Source organism: Panthera uncia (genome assembly GCF_023721935.1).
Source record: "Panthera uncia isolate 11264 chromosome A3 unlocalized genomic scaffold, Puncia_PCG_1.0 HiC_scaffold_12, whole genome shotgun sequence".
NCBI classification, from domain to species: Eukaryota; Metazoa; Chordata; class Mammalia; order Carnivora; family Felidae; genus Panthera; species Panthera uncia.
The window spans coordinates 4,912,065-4,926,076 of NW_026057579.1; the positions used below are offsets into that span (position 1 = coordinate 4,912,065).

The 14,012-nt window shown below is 44.1% G+C and overlaps 1 protein-coding gene across 1 annotated transcript in view; it reads left to right on the top strand.

The window, feature by feature from the left end:
* BUB1 (BUB1 mitotic checkpoint serine/threonine kinase) overlaps positions 1 to 6,906 on the top strand; it is a 46,438-nt gene extending 39,532 nt beyond the window's left edge. The window contains exons 20-25 of the mRNA XM_049652164.1: positions 2,877 to 2,992; positions 3,312 to 3,473; positions 3,639 to 3,796; positions 3,889 to 4,063; positions 4,625 to 4,731; positions 6,583 to 6,906. Coding sequence (XP_049508121.1) covers positions 2,877 to 2,992; positions 3,312 to 3,473; positions 3,639 to 3,796; positions 3,889 to 4,063; positions 4,625 to 4,731; positions 6,583 to 6,778 — 914 coding nt within the window. The 3' untranslated portion in view covers positions 6,779 to 6,906. The remainder of the gene's footprint in view (positions 1 to 2,876; positions 2,993 to 3,311; positions 3,474 to 3,638; positions 3,797 to 3,888; positions 4,064 to 4,624; positions 4,732 to 6,582) is intronic.
* The last annotated feature ends 7,106 nt before the right edge of the window (positions 6,907 to 14,012 follow it).

Sequence of the window (14,012 nt, forward strand, 5' to 3'; positions counted from 1 at the left end):
AGAATTTTTGATTTGGGGGTTTTTCTTTCAACACTCACTCCACTCTCTTCTTGCTTGTGTGCTCTCCAAGGAGAAGTCCATGTAATTCTCATCCTTGCTGTTCTGTAGGTAGATGGTTTTGTCCCTCTGGCTTCTTTCACTGTTTCCTCCTTATCTGATTTTCTGCAGTTTGAATACAACTTGTCTAGGTGTAGACTTTTTGGTATTTTTCCTGCCTTGTATTCTCTGAGATTCCTAGATCCCTAATTTAGTGTCTGTCATTAATTTTGGGAATTTCTCAGCCATTATAACTCTAAATATTTTGTCTCTTCCTCTTTTTCTTCTGCCTGCTAATATTCCCATTACACATCTGTTACACCTATTGTAATTGTCCCACAATTCTTGAACATTCTTTTCTATCTTTTAATTTTATTTTTCTTTGCAAATCACGTTTGGAAGTTTCTGTCGACATACCTGCAAGCTGACTGATTCTATTCCCAGCCATGTACAGCCTATTGATGAGCCCATCAAAAACAGTCTTCATTTCTGTTATAAGTGGGGTATTTTTTTTTTTATTTCTAGCACTTACTTCCTTTTGATTCCTTCTCAGAGTTTCCATTTGCTTGTATTTCCCATCTGTTCTTGCATATTATCTCTTTTTTTTCATTACAACTTAGCATATTAATCATAATTTTTAAACAAAGTTCCTGGTCTTATCATTGCAAAATCTTTGCTGTATGTTTGTCTGGCTCTGATACTTGCCCTGTGTCTTCAAGCTGTGTTTTTGTCTCTTAGTATGCTTGTAATTTTTGTTAGCAGCCAGACCTGATGTACTGGGTAAAAGTACTGAGATAAAATAGGCCTTTGGTGTAAGATTTATGCTTCTCTGTCTTGAGATGAGGCTGCCTTTACTGTTTGTTACCACCATAGAGACTAAAGTTCCCATTTGTGTCCTTATTTCTGTCTCCCCTGTTGGCTTTGGGTTTCCCCTGAGGCTTGTTCTTTTTTTTTTTTTTTTTAATGTTTTGTTTGTTTCTTTGTTTGTTTGTTTTTGAGAGACAGAGAGAGAGACAGACAGAATGTGAGCAGGGGAGGGGCAGAGAGAGAGGGAGACACAGAACTTGAAGTGGGCTCCAGGTTCAGTGCTGTTAGCACTGAGGGCTTGAGCTCACAAATTATTAGATCATGACCTGAGCCGAAGTTGGACCCTGAACTGACTGAGCCACCCAGGCGCCCTGAGACTTGTTCTTAAATAAGGTCTGAGACGTTAGTTGTGCTGTAATCCCCCAGCTACTGGCTCCAGGGGTGCTTTCTGCTCCTGGGCTTATGCTCTGGCAAGCTCTTATTCTCTGTATCCACCAGTGGGGGCAGCAGTGTGCCCTGTGACCTCAGGTCTTTAATGGCTCTAACATGAGTTGTTGATTTTGGGTTTGTGTAGCTTTTTCTTTTTTTATTGTGGGGAGTGGAGTGATGACTTCCAAGTTCCTGAAAGTGCCACATTAGAAACTGTAAGTCTGCTCTTGTATATTTGATTTTGAACATGTGGATTTTTTTAAATTACTTTGAAAATCTATTGCAACTTTACCTTGGTAGTCTCTCCTCAAACCAGGAGTAACCCCAGTGTTAGAAAAATAGCAAGACCGATCCAATTTGAGGGACATTCTACAATTCACCTGACCAGTACTCCTTGGAAGTGTCATGGTCATCTAAAACCAAAAGTTGGAAGCTGTCACAGCCTGTCAGAGGCTGAGGAGATTTGATGTATTTGTCCTGGAACATTAAGGAAAAACTAGTGAAATCCAGATAGGCTTGGGCTTAGTAACATACCAGTGTGGGTTCTGTATTTGTAACAAATGTACCATCCTTATTGAAAGTTAACAATAACTGAGCCTGAGTGGCTCAGTCAGTTAAGCGTCCAACTTCGGCTCAGGTTGTGATCTCACAGTTCGTGAGTTCGAGCCCCGCGTTGGGCTCTGTGCTGACAGCTCGGAGCCTGGAGCCTGCTTCGGATTCTGTTTCTCCCTCTCTGTCTGCCCCTCCCTCACTCATGCTTTGTCTCTCAAAAATAAATAAATGTTTAAAAAATTTTTCAAAAAAAAAAAAAAGTTAACAATAGGGTTGCCTGGGTGGCTCAGTCAGTTAAGTCTCCAACTTTGGCTCAGGTCATGATCTCGTGGTTTGTGAGTTCAAGCCCCACGTCGGGCTCTGTGCTAACAGCTCAGAGCCTGGAGCCTGCTTTGGATTCTGTGTCTCCTCCTCTCTCTGCCCCTCCCCTGCTCATGCTCTGTCTCTCAGTAATAAATAAATGTTAAAAAAAAATACAGAAAAGAAAAGAAAGTTAACAATAGAGGAAACTAGATGCAGAGCAAACAAACTGTACTATCTTTGCAGCTTTTCTGTAAATTGAAAACTATCTAAAATAAAATTTTTACTTTAATAAAAAAATGTTAAGTATTCTATGAGAAATATTGGTACAGTTGTACTTTGCGCTTTGTGTCCCAGTGTAAAACACTTGGCGTTTTTCAAAGGTGTTCGTAGAGCTTTGTTCAGCACTTTACAGGATCAGCAGTCTTGCCAAGGACACAGTGCAGGTATCACCCCTTTAAACCTGAGAATATTGGCAAAGAGAGGATGTCTGCCCGCTCCTGCCGTAAAGTGGCAGGCCCGGCACCCAGCAGTGCTGCCTTTGGTCCCCCCACATGCCATGTAAAAAGGGAGGCTGTTTTATGGCAGGTGTTTAACTTTTGTTTAATGCAAGGAAAACATTTCCTGAGGGAGCTATATCCATTTTTATGTATGAAGGCAAACAAGCACCAAGAAAATTCTACAAATACACAATTTACCAAAAATGATGTTTTGAACCTTTTTTTCCCACTTTGACACGTCTGTCTTCTAAGGTTCTTTGCTGGTCTACGTCGATCACCTTCTTGGAGAAGGGGCCTTTGCCCAAGTCTATGAAGTTACCCATGGAGATATGAACGATGCCAAAAATAAACAGAAGTTCGTTTTAAAGGTAAATAATCTGAGCAGTTTTTTGTGTAGTGTACAAATGAATTTTAGAACTTGAGTTCGTCAGCCCCCTTTTTTCTCTCTCGAGACAACAGTGATTTCATTTGGGTCCGTAGTCCACAATTAAGAAACATAAACTGTCCAGCAAGGATTCGGGATGGCCTTGCCACAAATGACCTCACAGCAGACCCCATGCTTCGGCAACAGTCCGTAGCTTGTCATCACCTTCTACCGCACATCGTTTGTTGGGGTACACGTTGCTTTCTGGCTGTCATTTTCCAGAATGTGAGACTGGATGTGAATGTCACATACCTGACTTGCAGGTCCAGAAGCCTGCCAACCCCTGGGAATTCTACATCGGGACCCAGCTGATGGAGCGACTAAAGCCAAACACGCGACACATGTTCATCAAATTCTATTCCGCCCACTTATTCCAGAATGGCAGTGTGTTGGTAGGCGATCTCTACAGCTATGGCACGTTGCTGGTGAGTGAATTTGATGTGAACGTGATTTGGAAGTACGTTTTTGGCCTGTGCCCTGCTCGTACCTTTTGCGGTTGGAGCTTCTGTCGGAGTGGCAGGTGGGATTGTTTCATTAATCTCATTAATCCTGTGCAACCGATTCAGGATTCCACTCTCTGTTGTTTCTAGAATGCAATCAATCTCTATAAAAATACCCCCGAAAAGGTGATGCCTCAAGCTCTAGTCCTCTCTTTTGCGCTCAGAATGCTCTACATGATCGAACAAGTGCACAGCTGTGAAATTATTCATGGAGACATTAAGCCAGACAATTTCATACTTGGAAACAGGCAAGTGTTGCACTTTCAATGCAGTTCTGTTTCCCAGCAGCCTTCCATTATTTGTGCTCATGCCGCCTGGCCCTTGTTTGTCTTTAATATAGATTTTTGGAACAGGATGGTGACGACGATGATATATCTGCTGGCTTGGCATTGATTGACCTGGGGCAGAGTATAGATATGAAACTTTTTCCAAAAGGAACTACATTTACAGCAAGGTGTGAAACGTCTGGTTTTCAGTGCATTGAGATGCTCAGCAACAAACCATGGAACTACCAGGTACAGAACTGAAGTGAGAGAGTTGAGAATTGATTCCTTTATCATACTTACTATATTTTACAAATGAACTTGGGGATCTAGTTAGTTTGAGCCGGTCCCATCCTCTCCTGTGCTGGGAGTTAAGACCATGCTCAAGTGTTTTCAGTTGCACACATATTCCATGGCGAGAGGCTTCGGAGGGCAGGTGGAGACCAGCCACCAGAGCCGCAGGGGAGGGAGGTGGGAGGACTCCAGGCTGCCCGTGTGGAAGACAGGCTGGAGCACTGCGTTTGCCCCTAGACAGAACGGAGGACCTGAGAAGCACACAGTGGCTCAGGGAGAACGGCTTTCCCAGGGGCTGCCTCAAAAGGCGGTGGCCGGGAAGCCTCCAGCAAAGCCCACACAGGCATCACTCAGCAGGGCATTTCGGTGGGGGGTTGAATAAGCTATTTATTTATTTCTTCCAAAATTACTTAAAAATAAAAGCCTGTGGTTATCTACTTGCTGCGTAAGTTAGACCTCTTCATGTACTCTTGTGTGCGTGACTATTTTAGTCACACATGCCTTACGTTTCCTTTGTAGCTTGATTACTTTGGAGTGGCCGCAACAGTGTACTGCATGCTTTTTGGCACTTACATGAAAGTGAAAAATGAAGGAGGAGTTTGGAAGCCCGAAGGTCTTTTTAGGAGGTGAGTATTCGCGTTGGTGCCACAGTGAAAGACCACGCATGGTGGAATGTTGGGTCCATCTGGTGGAGAACAGATCTCTGCCGCTGCGTGGAAAAGCCCTGCCTTGGGAGGGGCGGTGAGGCAGCACAGTCCTGGACGCGGGGCACAGTGAGCAGGGTACAAAGCCCCGCTGCTGCTGTTCCCGGATCCCAGACGGTGTGGGGCAGCCAATGTTCTCCAGTGAAAGCTCCCGGCCACACAGTCAGCATCCTGTACGCCCTCAGATGTTCCTCTTTACCCTTTAGAGAGACCACCTGGTGTCACGGAGCCTCAAGCTTTTGCTGGTTTTCTCGCGTTTGTAAATGAGAATAATGCCGAGCGTACTTTCCTAAGATGTTGGCTTTTTTTTTTTTAACTTTTCTTAATGTTTGCTTATTTTTGAGAGGGAGAGAGACAGAGTGTAAGCAGGGAAAGGGCAGAGAGAGAGGGGGGGAGACACAGAATCAAGAGCAGGATCCAGGCTCTGAGTTCGAACACACAAACTGCAAGATCATGACCTGAGCCCAAGTCGGACGCTTAACCAACTGAGCCATCCAGGCGCCCCTCCTACGATGTTTCTCATAAGAAGCAAAGGAAATCATGTACGTGAAAGTGCTCTGTAAATTATGAAGTCATATGATGAGGCAGCTGTCTGTCACAGGATAGGCTTTTAGTTCCTATCTCTGTGTGACTGTAGTTTTTGTAAGACTATCTTCTCATCTATAAAATCATAGTGAAAATTGATGACTAGACTAGAGCTCTTTCTGGGAACATGGAAGGCTCTCTTAATAGTGTCATGTGAATAAGCTATAATAATGTTCAAGGATTTGGTACATGCAGATTCACTATATCAGTTAAGCTTCTCTTAACTTTTTTTGAGGTATAAAAACATATGCAGGAAAGGACACTTGCTTTTAGCGTGCAAAAAGTCTAATGGAGTTTCACATGTTTATCTTGAAGAAATTTAAGCTGGGACTCCCCCAGCCCTCCCACCCACACCCACACAGCCTGACCAAAAATACGAAAGCAGTTGGCGGTAATTTTACAAAATGGGGTGCCAGTTTATAAATAAGATTAGATCCAGGCCCTGAAGGAAAACTTATAGCTATGGTTTATTCTGCATAATGAGTCATCAAATTTAGTAAATACTCTATTCCTTCTCTTGCTCATAATCAAAGGACCAGAGGGTTATTCAGAAGGCTTCTGTCTCTGACCGCCAGTGTAGAGAAAAATCTTAACCCTCAGCAGGCCTGATAGTAATGGGCTGAATATTCTGTCTGAAACTCAAATCTCGTTGTATTCTGCTTTTGCCCCAGTGCCTTATCTCCATGCTGTGGGGTTTTCACAGTTAATTTTAATGATCACAGTAGTTGGAACTCTGAATCTGAACTCTATTCTGGGTAGTCCAGCCTGCCTACCTGGTCCCGGCACATACGCAGTTAGGCCCATCAGAACCATTCGGCCAGATTGGCAGATTCTGGGAGTATGGTATATAATGCTAGCCGAAAGCAGATCGATTTTCATAGATAGATAGATAGATAGATAGATAGATAGACAGACAGACAGACCGACCGACCGACCGACGGACAGTTCTTCACTGAAGAGCTATTATTTCTAAGCTACTTAAGTCATTTTTTTGGAGTAAGGTGTGTACATTTAATTAGATCTTCAGTTTCTCTTACCTATAATAGATTCCAATTCTTGGTGCATTATAATGTGTTTAGATGAAGTTCTATTCAGCCGTCCGAGCATGTAGAAGCCAGAGGCAGGAGTGAGGTGGCCCCACGTGTTGCACACTACATTTTGTCTTGTATCCATGCGTTGTCTCTCCAGGCTTCCTCATCTGGATATGTGGAGTGAATTTTTTCACATCATGTTGAATATTCCAGATTGTCATCATCTTCCATCTTTGGATTTGTTAAGGCAAAAGCTGAGGAAAACATTTCAACAACACTATACAAACAAGATTAAGACCCTACGTAACAGGCTGATCGTACTGCTCTTAGAATATAAGCGTTCTCGAAAATAAAATACGGACATTCCCTAAAAATCACTTTGTAAATGCTCACGTACTCACTTTGACCCTTGATGTTTTCCACACCTGTTGTTTATGTCAATATTTCTTAAAAATAAAGTCTACAACATATGTCCATGTGACCTAGTCATTACAAATATTTCAACAAAGTATAGCAGGCTGATGGGGCGGGTGGCACTTGAAATGCAAGCCTTCGTGAAAATAAGTTGATGTGCACATTCCCTGAAGTCACTTTTAATACCAACCTGTTCACTTTAGCCAAAAAGCCAAAAAGCAAGACAGCTTTTTACTAAGTTGAGGGTTTATATTTGTATAAAATAAACAAAAATTTTTCAAATGATATTCAAAGGACTTCAAATTTTTATGGATAGAATTTGACCGTTCTTTATTGTACCTGTTCTTCAGTGCTGTCCATAGGAAATATTACGGTTATAAATCTTAAGCTTCTTCCTCTTTTTTTTTTTTTTTTTTTTTTTTTGGAAAGTACCATTCAAAAGAGTATCCCCCATCTTGAAAATAGTCTCATAAGCTGTATAACAGGCAACTTAGCATTTTTTGACATTTAAAGCTGGAAGGGTCCTATAAACTGAACTGAACAGCCTTCCTCCAGGCCTTCCTCCTTCTTTCCTTAGCATTATGATGTAAAGAAAGTTGAGGCAACTCCCAATTCAGGAGCACAGTGAACCGCCTCCTCCCTTACTCCCACCCAGCAGGTACCCCATTCCAGAAGCAGCCATGACCCACTTTTAAATCTTTCCCAAAATGATTCTAAGCCTATTTCTGTACACTTTTCATATTTAACTAGCATAATTAGGGTTTTTTTTAATTTAATATATAGAATATTTACTACATAGAGGATGGTCTCATTTTTGTTAAGGACTGTATAATATTTTCGTTATAAGATGTATCTGTAAATTCCTAGAAACGAAATCGCTGGGTCAGAGGTGAATGCATTTAAACTTTTGTGTCAGGATCTCCAAATAGCCCCCATACAGGCTGCGCCAGCACGAATGAACATCTGTTCCCCTCCGCCTGCGCTACAAGCACGGATCAGGCTCTCCACATCCGCTGCTCTGACGTGGAAAAAATGGTATCTCCTTACTCTGTCCATTTGTATTCTCTTCTGAAATTAGGCCAAATATATTCAAGCTCTATGTGTGTTCTTCTTCTGTGAACTCTCTAGTCTTTGTCCCCTTTCCATTTTGATCTTTTTCAGGTGAACCTGAAGGAGCCCCTTTATGTGAGGTACAAATATTTGTCCCAGTTTGTCATCTGTCTCGGAACTCAAGATTTCTGTTTCCACGAATTTTTTTTTTTTTAAGATTTTTTTTTTTTAATGTTTTATTTATCTTTAAGACAGAGAGAGACAGAGCATGAGTGGGGATGGGGCAGAGAGAGAGGGAGACACAGAATCCGAAGCAGGCTCCAGGCTCCGAGCTGTCAGCACAGAGCCCTACGCGGGGCTCGAACTCACAAACCGCGAGATCGTGACCTGAGCTGAAGTCGGACGCTCATCCGACTGAGCCACCACCCAGGCGCCCCTGTTTCCACGAAGAAATTTTTGTTTTATACTCTGATTTATAAAGTTTCAAATGGCCTTTTTTGGCTTTTGTGTCTCAAAATGCCATTCTCAGTTGAGAAATACAAAAAAAAGTGCTGTCATTTTTTGATACTAGTACTCATTTAAATACTTAAGACTAGGGACGCCTGGGTGGCTCAGTCAGTTAAGCATCCCACTCCCGGTTTCGGCTCAGGCCCTGATCTCACGGTTAGTGAGTCGAGCCCCACGTCAGGCTCTGCACTGACAGCATGGAGCCTGCTTGGAATTCTGTCTCTCCTTTCTCTCTCCTGCCCCTCCCCTGCTCACGCTCTCTCACAATATAAATAAACATTTAAAAATATTTAAAATAAATACTTAAGACTTTTGACTGCTTAAATCAGATCTAGTTTCCTATTTTTTTCTAGGTGGTAGTTTGAGCATCTGAACCCTATTGGTTTCTGCAAAAAGCTTTTCAGATGGTTCTTTTGAAGTTTCCCAGTAACTAGTCATCACTACGAAAATCATGGGTTTTTTTAATTTTTTAACGTTTATTTATATTTGAGAGAGATAGAGATAGTGGGCGAGTGGGGGAAGGGCAGAGAGAGAGGGAAACAGAATTAGAAACAGGCTCCAGACTCTGAACTGTCAGCAGACAGCCCAACGTGGGGCTTGAACCCACGAAACATAAGATCACGACCTGAGCCGAAGTCGGACGTTTAACCAACTCAGCCACCCCAGGCGCCCCTTATGAAAATCATGTTTATGTCTTTCCCAATTTTTCGCTGGTGATTTTTCTCTCGCTGGCCTAGGACCACTAGGAAAGGGCTAAACAGTGGTGGCGCTGGGCAGCCCGGCCTCCTGCTTTAGCGGGAGCTCTTCTCATGTTTATCCAGTGAGCTCGCGATGCTGCCCTGTGGTAGGTGTTTTTAGTCACGTTGAAGAAGTACCCATCCATCTCTTCTCGCACAATGTATTAGGACACTTTTTTCTGGCCCATCTTCCCATCTGTATCGGTCCACCTCTCTGCCATTCCTCTGTGTGAATTTATTGATTTAACCAGTCCTCTATTTACAGACCATTGGTTTCACCGTTTTATTGCTACAAAAAAGTTGAGTGCGTGTGCAAATGTGTCTGCAGGATAAATTAATAGAATGGAATCCCAAAATATGCTTTATTTTGAAAATAAAAAATGTAATCTACATGACTGATTACACACTCAATCTGGAAGGAAGCTGAAAAGGGACAGACCTCCTCAAACAAACTAACATTACATTTATTCTGAAAGTGTCAAAATAACCGAGCACTGATAAACCAAGATTGTGGGGTGTTTTTTTTTTTCTTTCAAAAGTGGCTGTTTTCAAAGGAAAACAAGACAAGAAAAGATAAGGGTGCTGTTTACTAAACTAAGAGCGAAATGTGTCCATCTGGGAAAGGCCACTGTGGGTGCCTTCAGTCTTGGGCAGGGAGGACACTTGGTGTCCAGCCCCTATTAAAGAAAACTTTTTTTAATGTTTGTTTTTGAGAGAGAGATTGACAAGAGTGTGAGCAGGAGGGGCAGAGAGAGAGGGAGACACAGAATCCAAAGCAGGCTCCAGGCTTGGAGCTGTCAGCCTAGAGCTCGATGCTGGGCTGGAACTCGTGAACCACGAGATCATGACCTGAGCCAAAGTGGACGCTCAACCAACTGAGCCACCCAGGCACGCTGGCGTCCAGCCCCTACTGACTTGTCCTTTGTTCCCATCCACCCATTTGCTGTTACTGGGTTGTCAGCTTCTCTCACACTCCAAATATCGTCCATGCTATTCGCACCAACAACCTTGACCTGACCACAGTGTCGTCTCAGCACTGCCGTCGCCCATCTGGTGTCTGATCGATGCCAAGGGCTTTACTTAAATAAACTTCACAGTCTGATTTCCTAGCAACGGCCTTGTCTCCAGGGAGAAAGGCTCGATCTGAGCAAAGTAAGCTACTTTAAGCACTTCAGCCAAATAGTTTTCGTTTTGTTTTGTTTTATCCATTACCTAGTACAAACAATAGCAACCATCTTCATTTAATTATAAATCGGTTGTCCGGATTGCACACGCGCACACACACACGCACACATGCACTGTTTACCTGCACAAGGAAACAAGCTGTGCATCTAAAGGGCAACTGAAATGGATGAGGCATCCCAAGTCAGCTCTGGGAGGGAGGAAACTTCGGGCTCACTCCGCTAATGAGACCGAAGTTTCCCTGAGGACAGGGCTGGGTCTTATTCAATATCTGTGTCTCCTGAAAAGCTGAGCAGGGGTGCAAGTAATCCCAAGTGCTCAAACTTTGGCTTGACTCGGCATAGATTCCAATTTAATGTCTATCTTGGGTCCAGGCATTTCCTACTCATTCTTGGCCCCACGCTCCACATTCTAAGAAAAAAATCTGCTCACGTAGGAAGTTCGGAGATTACTGTTACCAGTGCCCTTTCCCTCTGGATTTTATCTGTGGTCTAACGCAATGATTCTAAAATTTACTTTTCCTAAGACGTGAAGGAACTACAAGCATAACTCCTGCCTATCAGAAGTAAGAGCCCCTGAAGAGCCGGGCATTTGGCCCAGTGTAAGTTCACCTGCAAAGCTATCACTCACACCTTTTTCTGCCATTCATCCCAGGAGGTCAGCGTCCTTGGTCGTCCATTTCCCTGATCCCTCAAGTCAGTCCACCTGTCTGTCGGCTCCATTCCAGAATGTTTCAGACAAACCCATTTCTGGGCTGGGTAGGCTACAGGCAGGCCAAGGTGCTGTAACGGAAAACCCACACACACAGTTTAGAGGAAACAGAAGTGATTTCAAGCTCCTGTTACAGTCTGGGGGTAAGCGATCCCATGCTGGCACTGACCCTGCCATCCTCCACAGAAGGCTTCCAGGATGTTCGAATTGCTGCCATTCTCAGTGGTGGAGAAGACACAGAGACTGCTCCCCAGGGCAAGACCTGTGAGGTGCAGGCCCCAGTTGGGCTCACGGCCCGGCAGGTCTGATCAGTCATGTCGTCCCATCCCCCTGCCGGGGAGACAGGAATGAAGTGTCCAGCTGGGAGACCGTGTGCCAAAACGTGGGGGTGACAAGTTCACTGAAAGGCAGAAGACAGACCTGGAGAAAGATGCCAATCACAGCCACAACTCCTTCCTGTTCCCCTTGCTCTGAGACTGTTCACGGAGGCGGGGGGGCCGTGGGGGCCCCCTAGTGGCCATGGGGGCTGCTGCACGTCCATAGTACCGGGATCCAGTCTCTCCTACCCAAGGGAGTCACACATGAAGAAAATTACGTGACAAGGTTTACTCTGTTACCGTTTAATGTTGAACACGTGGAACAATGTATAGGTCTATGAATAAGTAAAGCTTTCAATGAATCACGAAACGCTGATGGTACAGAACACTTGATAGCGTTTTGTGTGTGCGTATATACAAACACACATGTATCTCAATAAAAAACACTGGTAAGTAAAAAAAGATTCTTGAATAATACGTAGGAAAAACGTCATGACATCCCTCTTAGAATAAGAAATGCAATTACCTTTGGCCCTTGAATAACATGAGTTTGAACTATGCAGGTACACACATAAGCAGATTTTTTTTTTATAATTACAGTATGGTACTGTAAATGTATTTTACGTATGACTTTCTTTTGTTTTTAATTTATTTACTTAACCTCTACACCCAATGTGGGCCTCGAACTCACGACCCAGAGATCAAGAGTCTCGTGCTCCACCCACTGAGTCAGCCAGGCACCCCTTCCTTATGACTTCCTTAACATTTTCTTTTCTCTAGCTTACTTTATTGTAAGAATATAGTATATAATACACATAGCATGTGAATTGTGTGTTAATCAACTGTTTATGTTATTGGTAAGGCTTTTCTGGTCAACAGTAGGCTATTAGCAAAGTTTGGTCCGGGGGGGGGGGTGGCGCAGGGAGTCAAAAGTTTATGCAGACTTGCAACCCTACCCCCTCATGTTGCTCAAGGGTCAGCCGTATACCCTACATTCATATGCATGATACACATGACTGTAAATGGGTAGATCTGTTTCCAGAAGGATACACAACAAACTCAGCACCACCACTGGGAAGGGGGGTGTCCGATGGTCAGTGCAAGAATGAAGGGGAGGTGGGTGTCAGGAGAAGGAAGAAGAAAGAGCAACTTTTGTCTTTTTACTGTATTTCGGCATTGTTTTTTGGGTTGTTTTTTTTTTTTTTTTTTTTTTACAATGACTGCATAGTTTGTAATCGAAAAACGCCCGGCGTGTTTTCAAGTTAAAGAAATTAAGTTGTCACTCGATACATTTAGTGTCACACTTGACATCACAATAAATGTTAGATATACAAAGAAATAGGAGCAATCCGGAGGATGGCAGGGCTCCATGAATCCCCTCAGAGGGGTCAGCAATGCCCCACCTCCTGGGGAGCGTCATGGTAAGAAAATTCTAAAGCACCAACGCCGGACCCCAGGCGTGGCTTTAAACCAGGAACAGCAATCTGTAAGAGCAAACGCTGAAGCGGCTGGGTCGGGGTGCCACTCGTCCTCATCCTCCTTCACTCCTGCACTCCTGGGACGGAGGTACCATTTACCCCAAGTGCACGCGAGCAAATGGGGCACAGAGAGATGAAGTAGCACGCTCGGTGGGGAGCCGGGGTATGACACCGGGCGACCTGGCCCCAGGGTGGGTGCCCGAAACCCTGGCCCTGCTCCTACACCGGAGGTCACCCTCAGAAACAAGGAAAAGAAATCCCTCCCCAGCCAGCGTCAGATGTCACCCCTACGTGACACATGACTCAGGTCTCACTGCACCTCAGTCATTGGGCCCGTTTATAGTGGGGCCCGTGACAAGGTACAGAAGAATGAGTCATACCCTGACAACTCACAAAGGATTGCGCTCGCTCAAATGCACTTGCGAGGCACAACGGTCAGAGTCCTGGAGACGGAAGGCAGAATGGTGGTTTCCAGGGGGGGGGGGGGGGGGGGGGGGCGCGGAAAGAGGGGGTTGCCGTTGACCGGTTGCGGTTCCATTTGGGAAGCCAAAAAGTTCTGGAGACCCGTTGCACAACAGCGTCAATATGCTTAAAACTATAGAACTATATACGCTTCGACTTGGTTAGAATGGTAACTTTTATGTGATGGGTATTTTACCACAGTTAGAAATTCGGTTAATAAATAAGATAAATCCCTTTTAATTTCCCGGAAGGAGCACATCACCGCACTGGGGGACTTCCAGCTGGAGAAAGTGACCTCGGAGACTGATTTACTTAAAAGCTAGCTATCATTGTAATGTAATTAAAGAAGCTTTGAGGGGGGTGCCTGGGTGGCTCAGTCGGTGAAGCGTGCGACTTCGGCTCAGGTTCACAGGTTCAAGCCCCGCGTCGGGCTCTGTGCTGACAGCTCGGAGCCTAGAGCCTGCTTCAGTTTCTGTGTTTCCCTCTCTCTCTCTGCCTCTTCCCCCCCTCACGTTCTGTCTCTGTCTCTTAAAAATAAATAAACATTAAGTACCTTTGAGAGCCTTCCCTGGAAAAAGAAGCCACTGTCACAAAATTTTATTTTCACATTCATGTTTTCCTTCATTTTGAATAAACACCACATCTAAAAGCTACTGTATTAGATATATTCCTTTACCCTATGTAAGTATTCAAAATTCATTCACGTAACACTGTAGCATGTGATTTAAT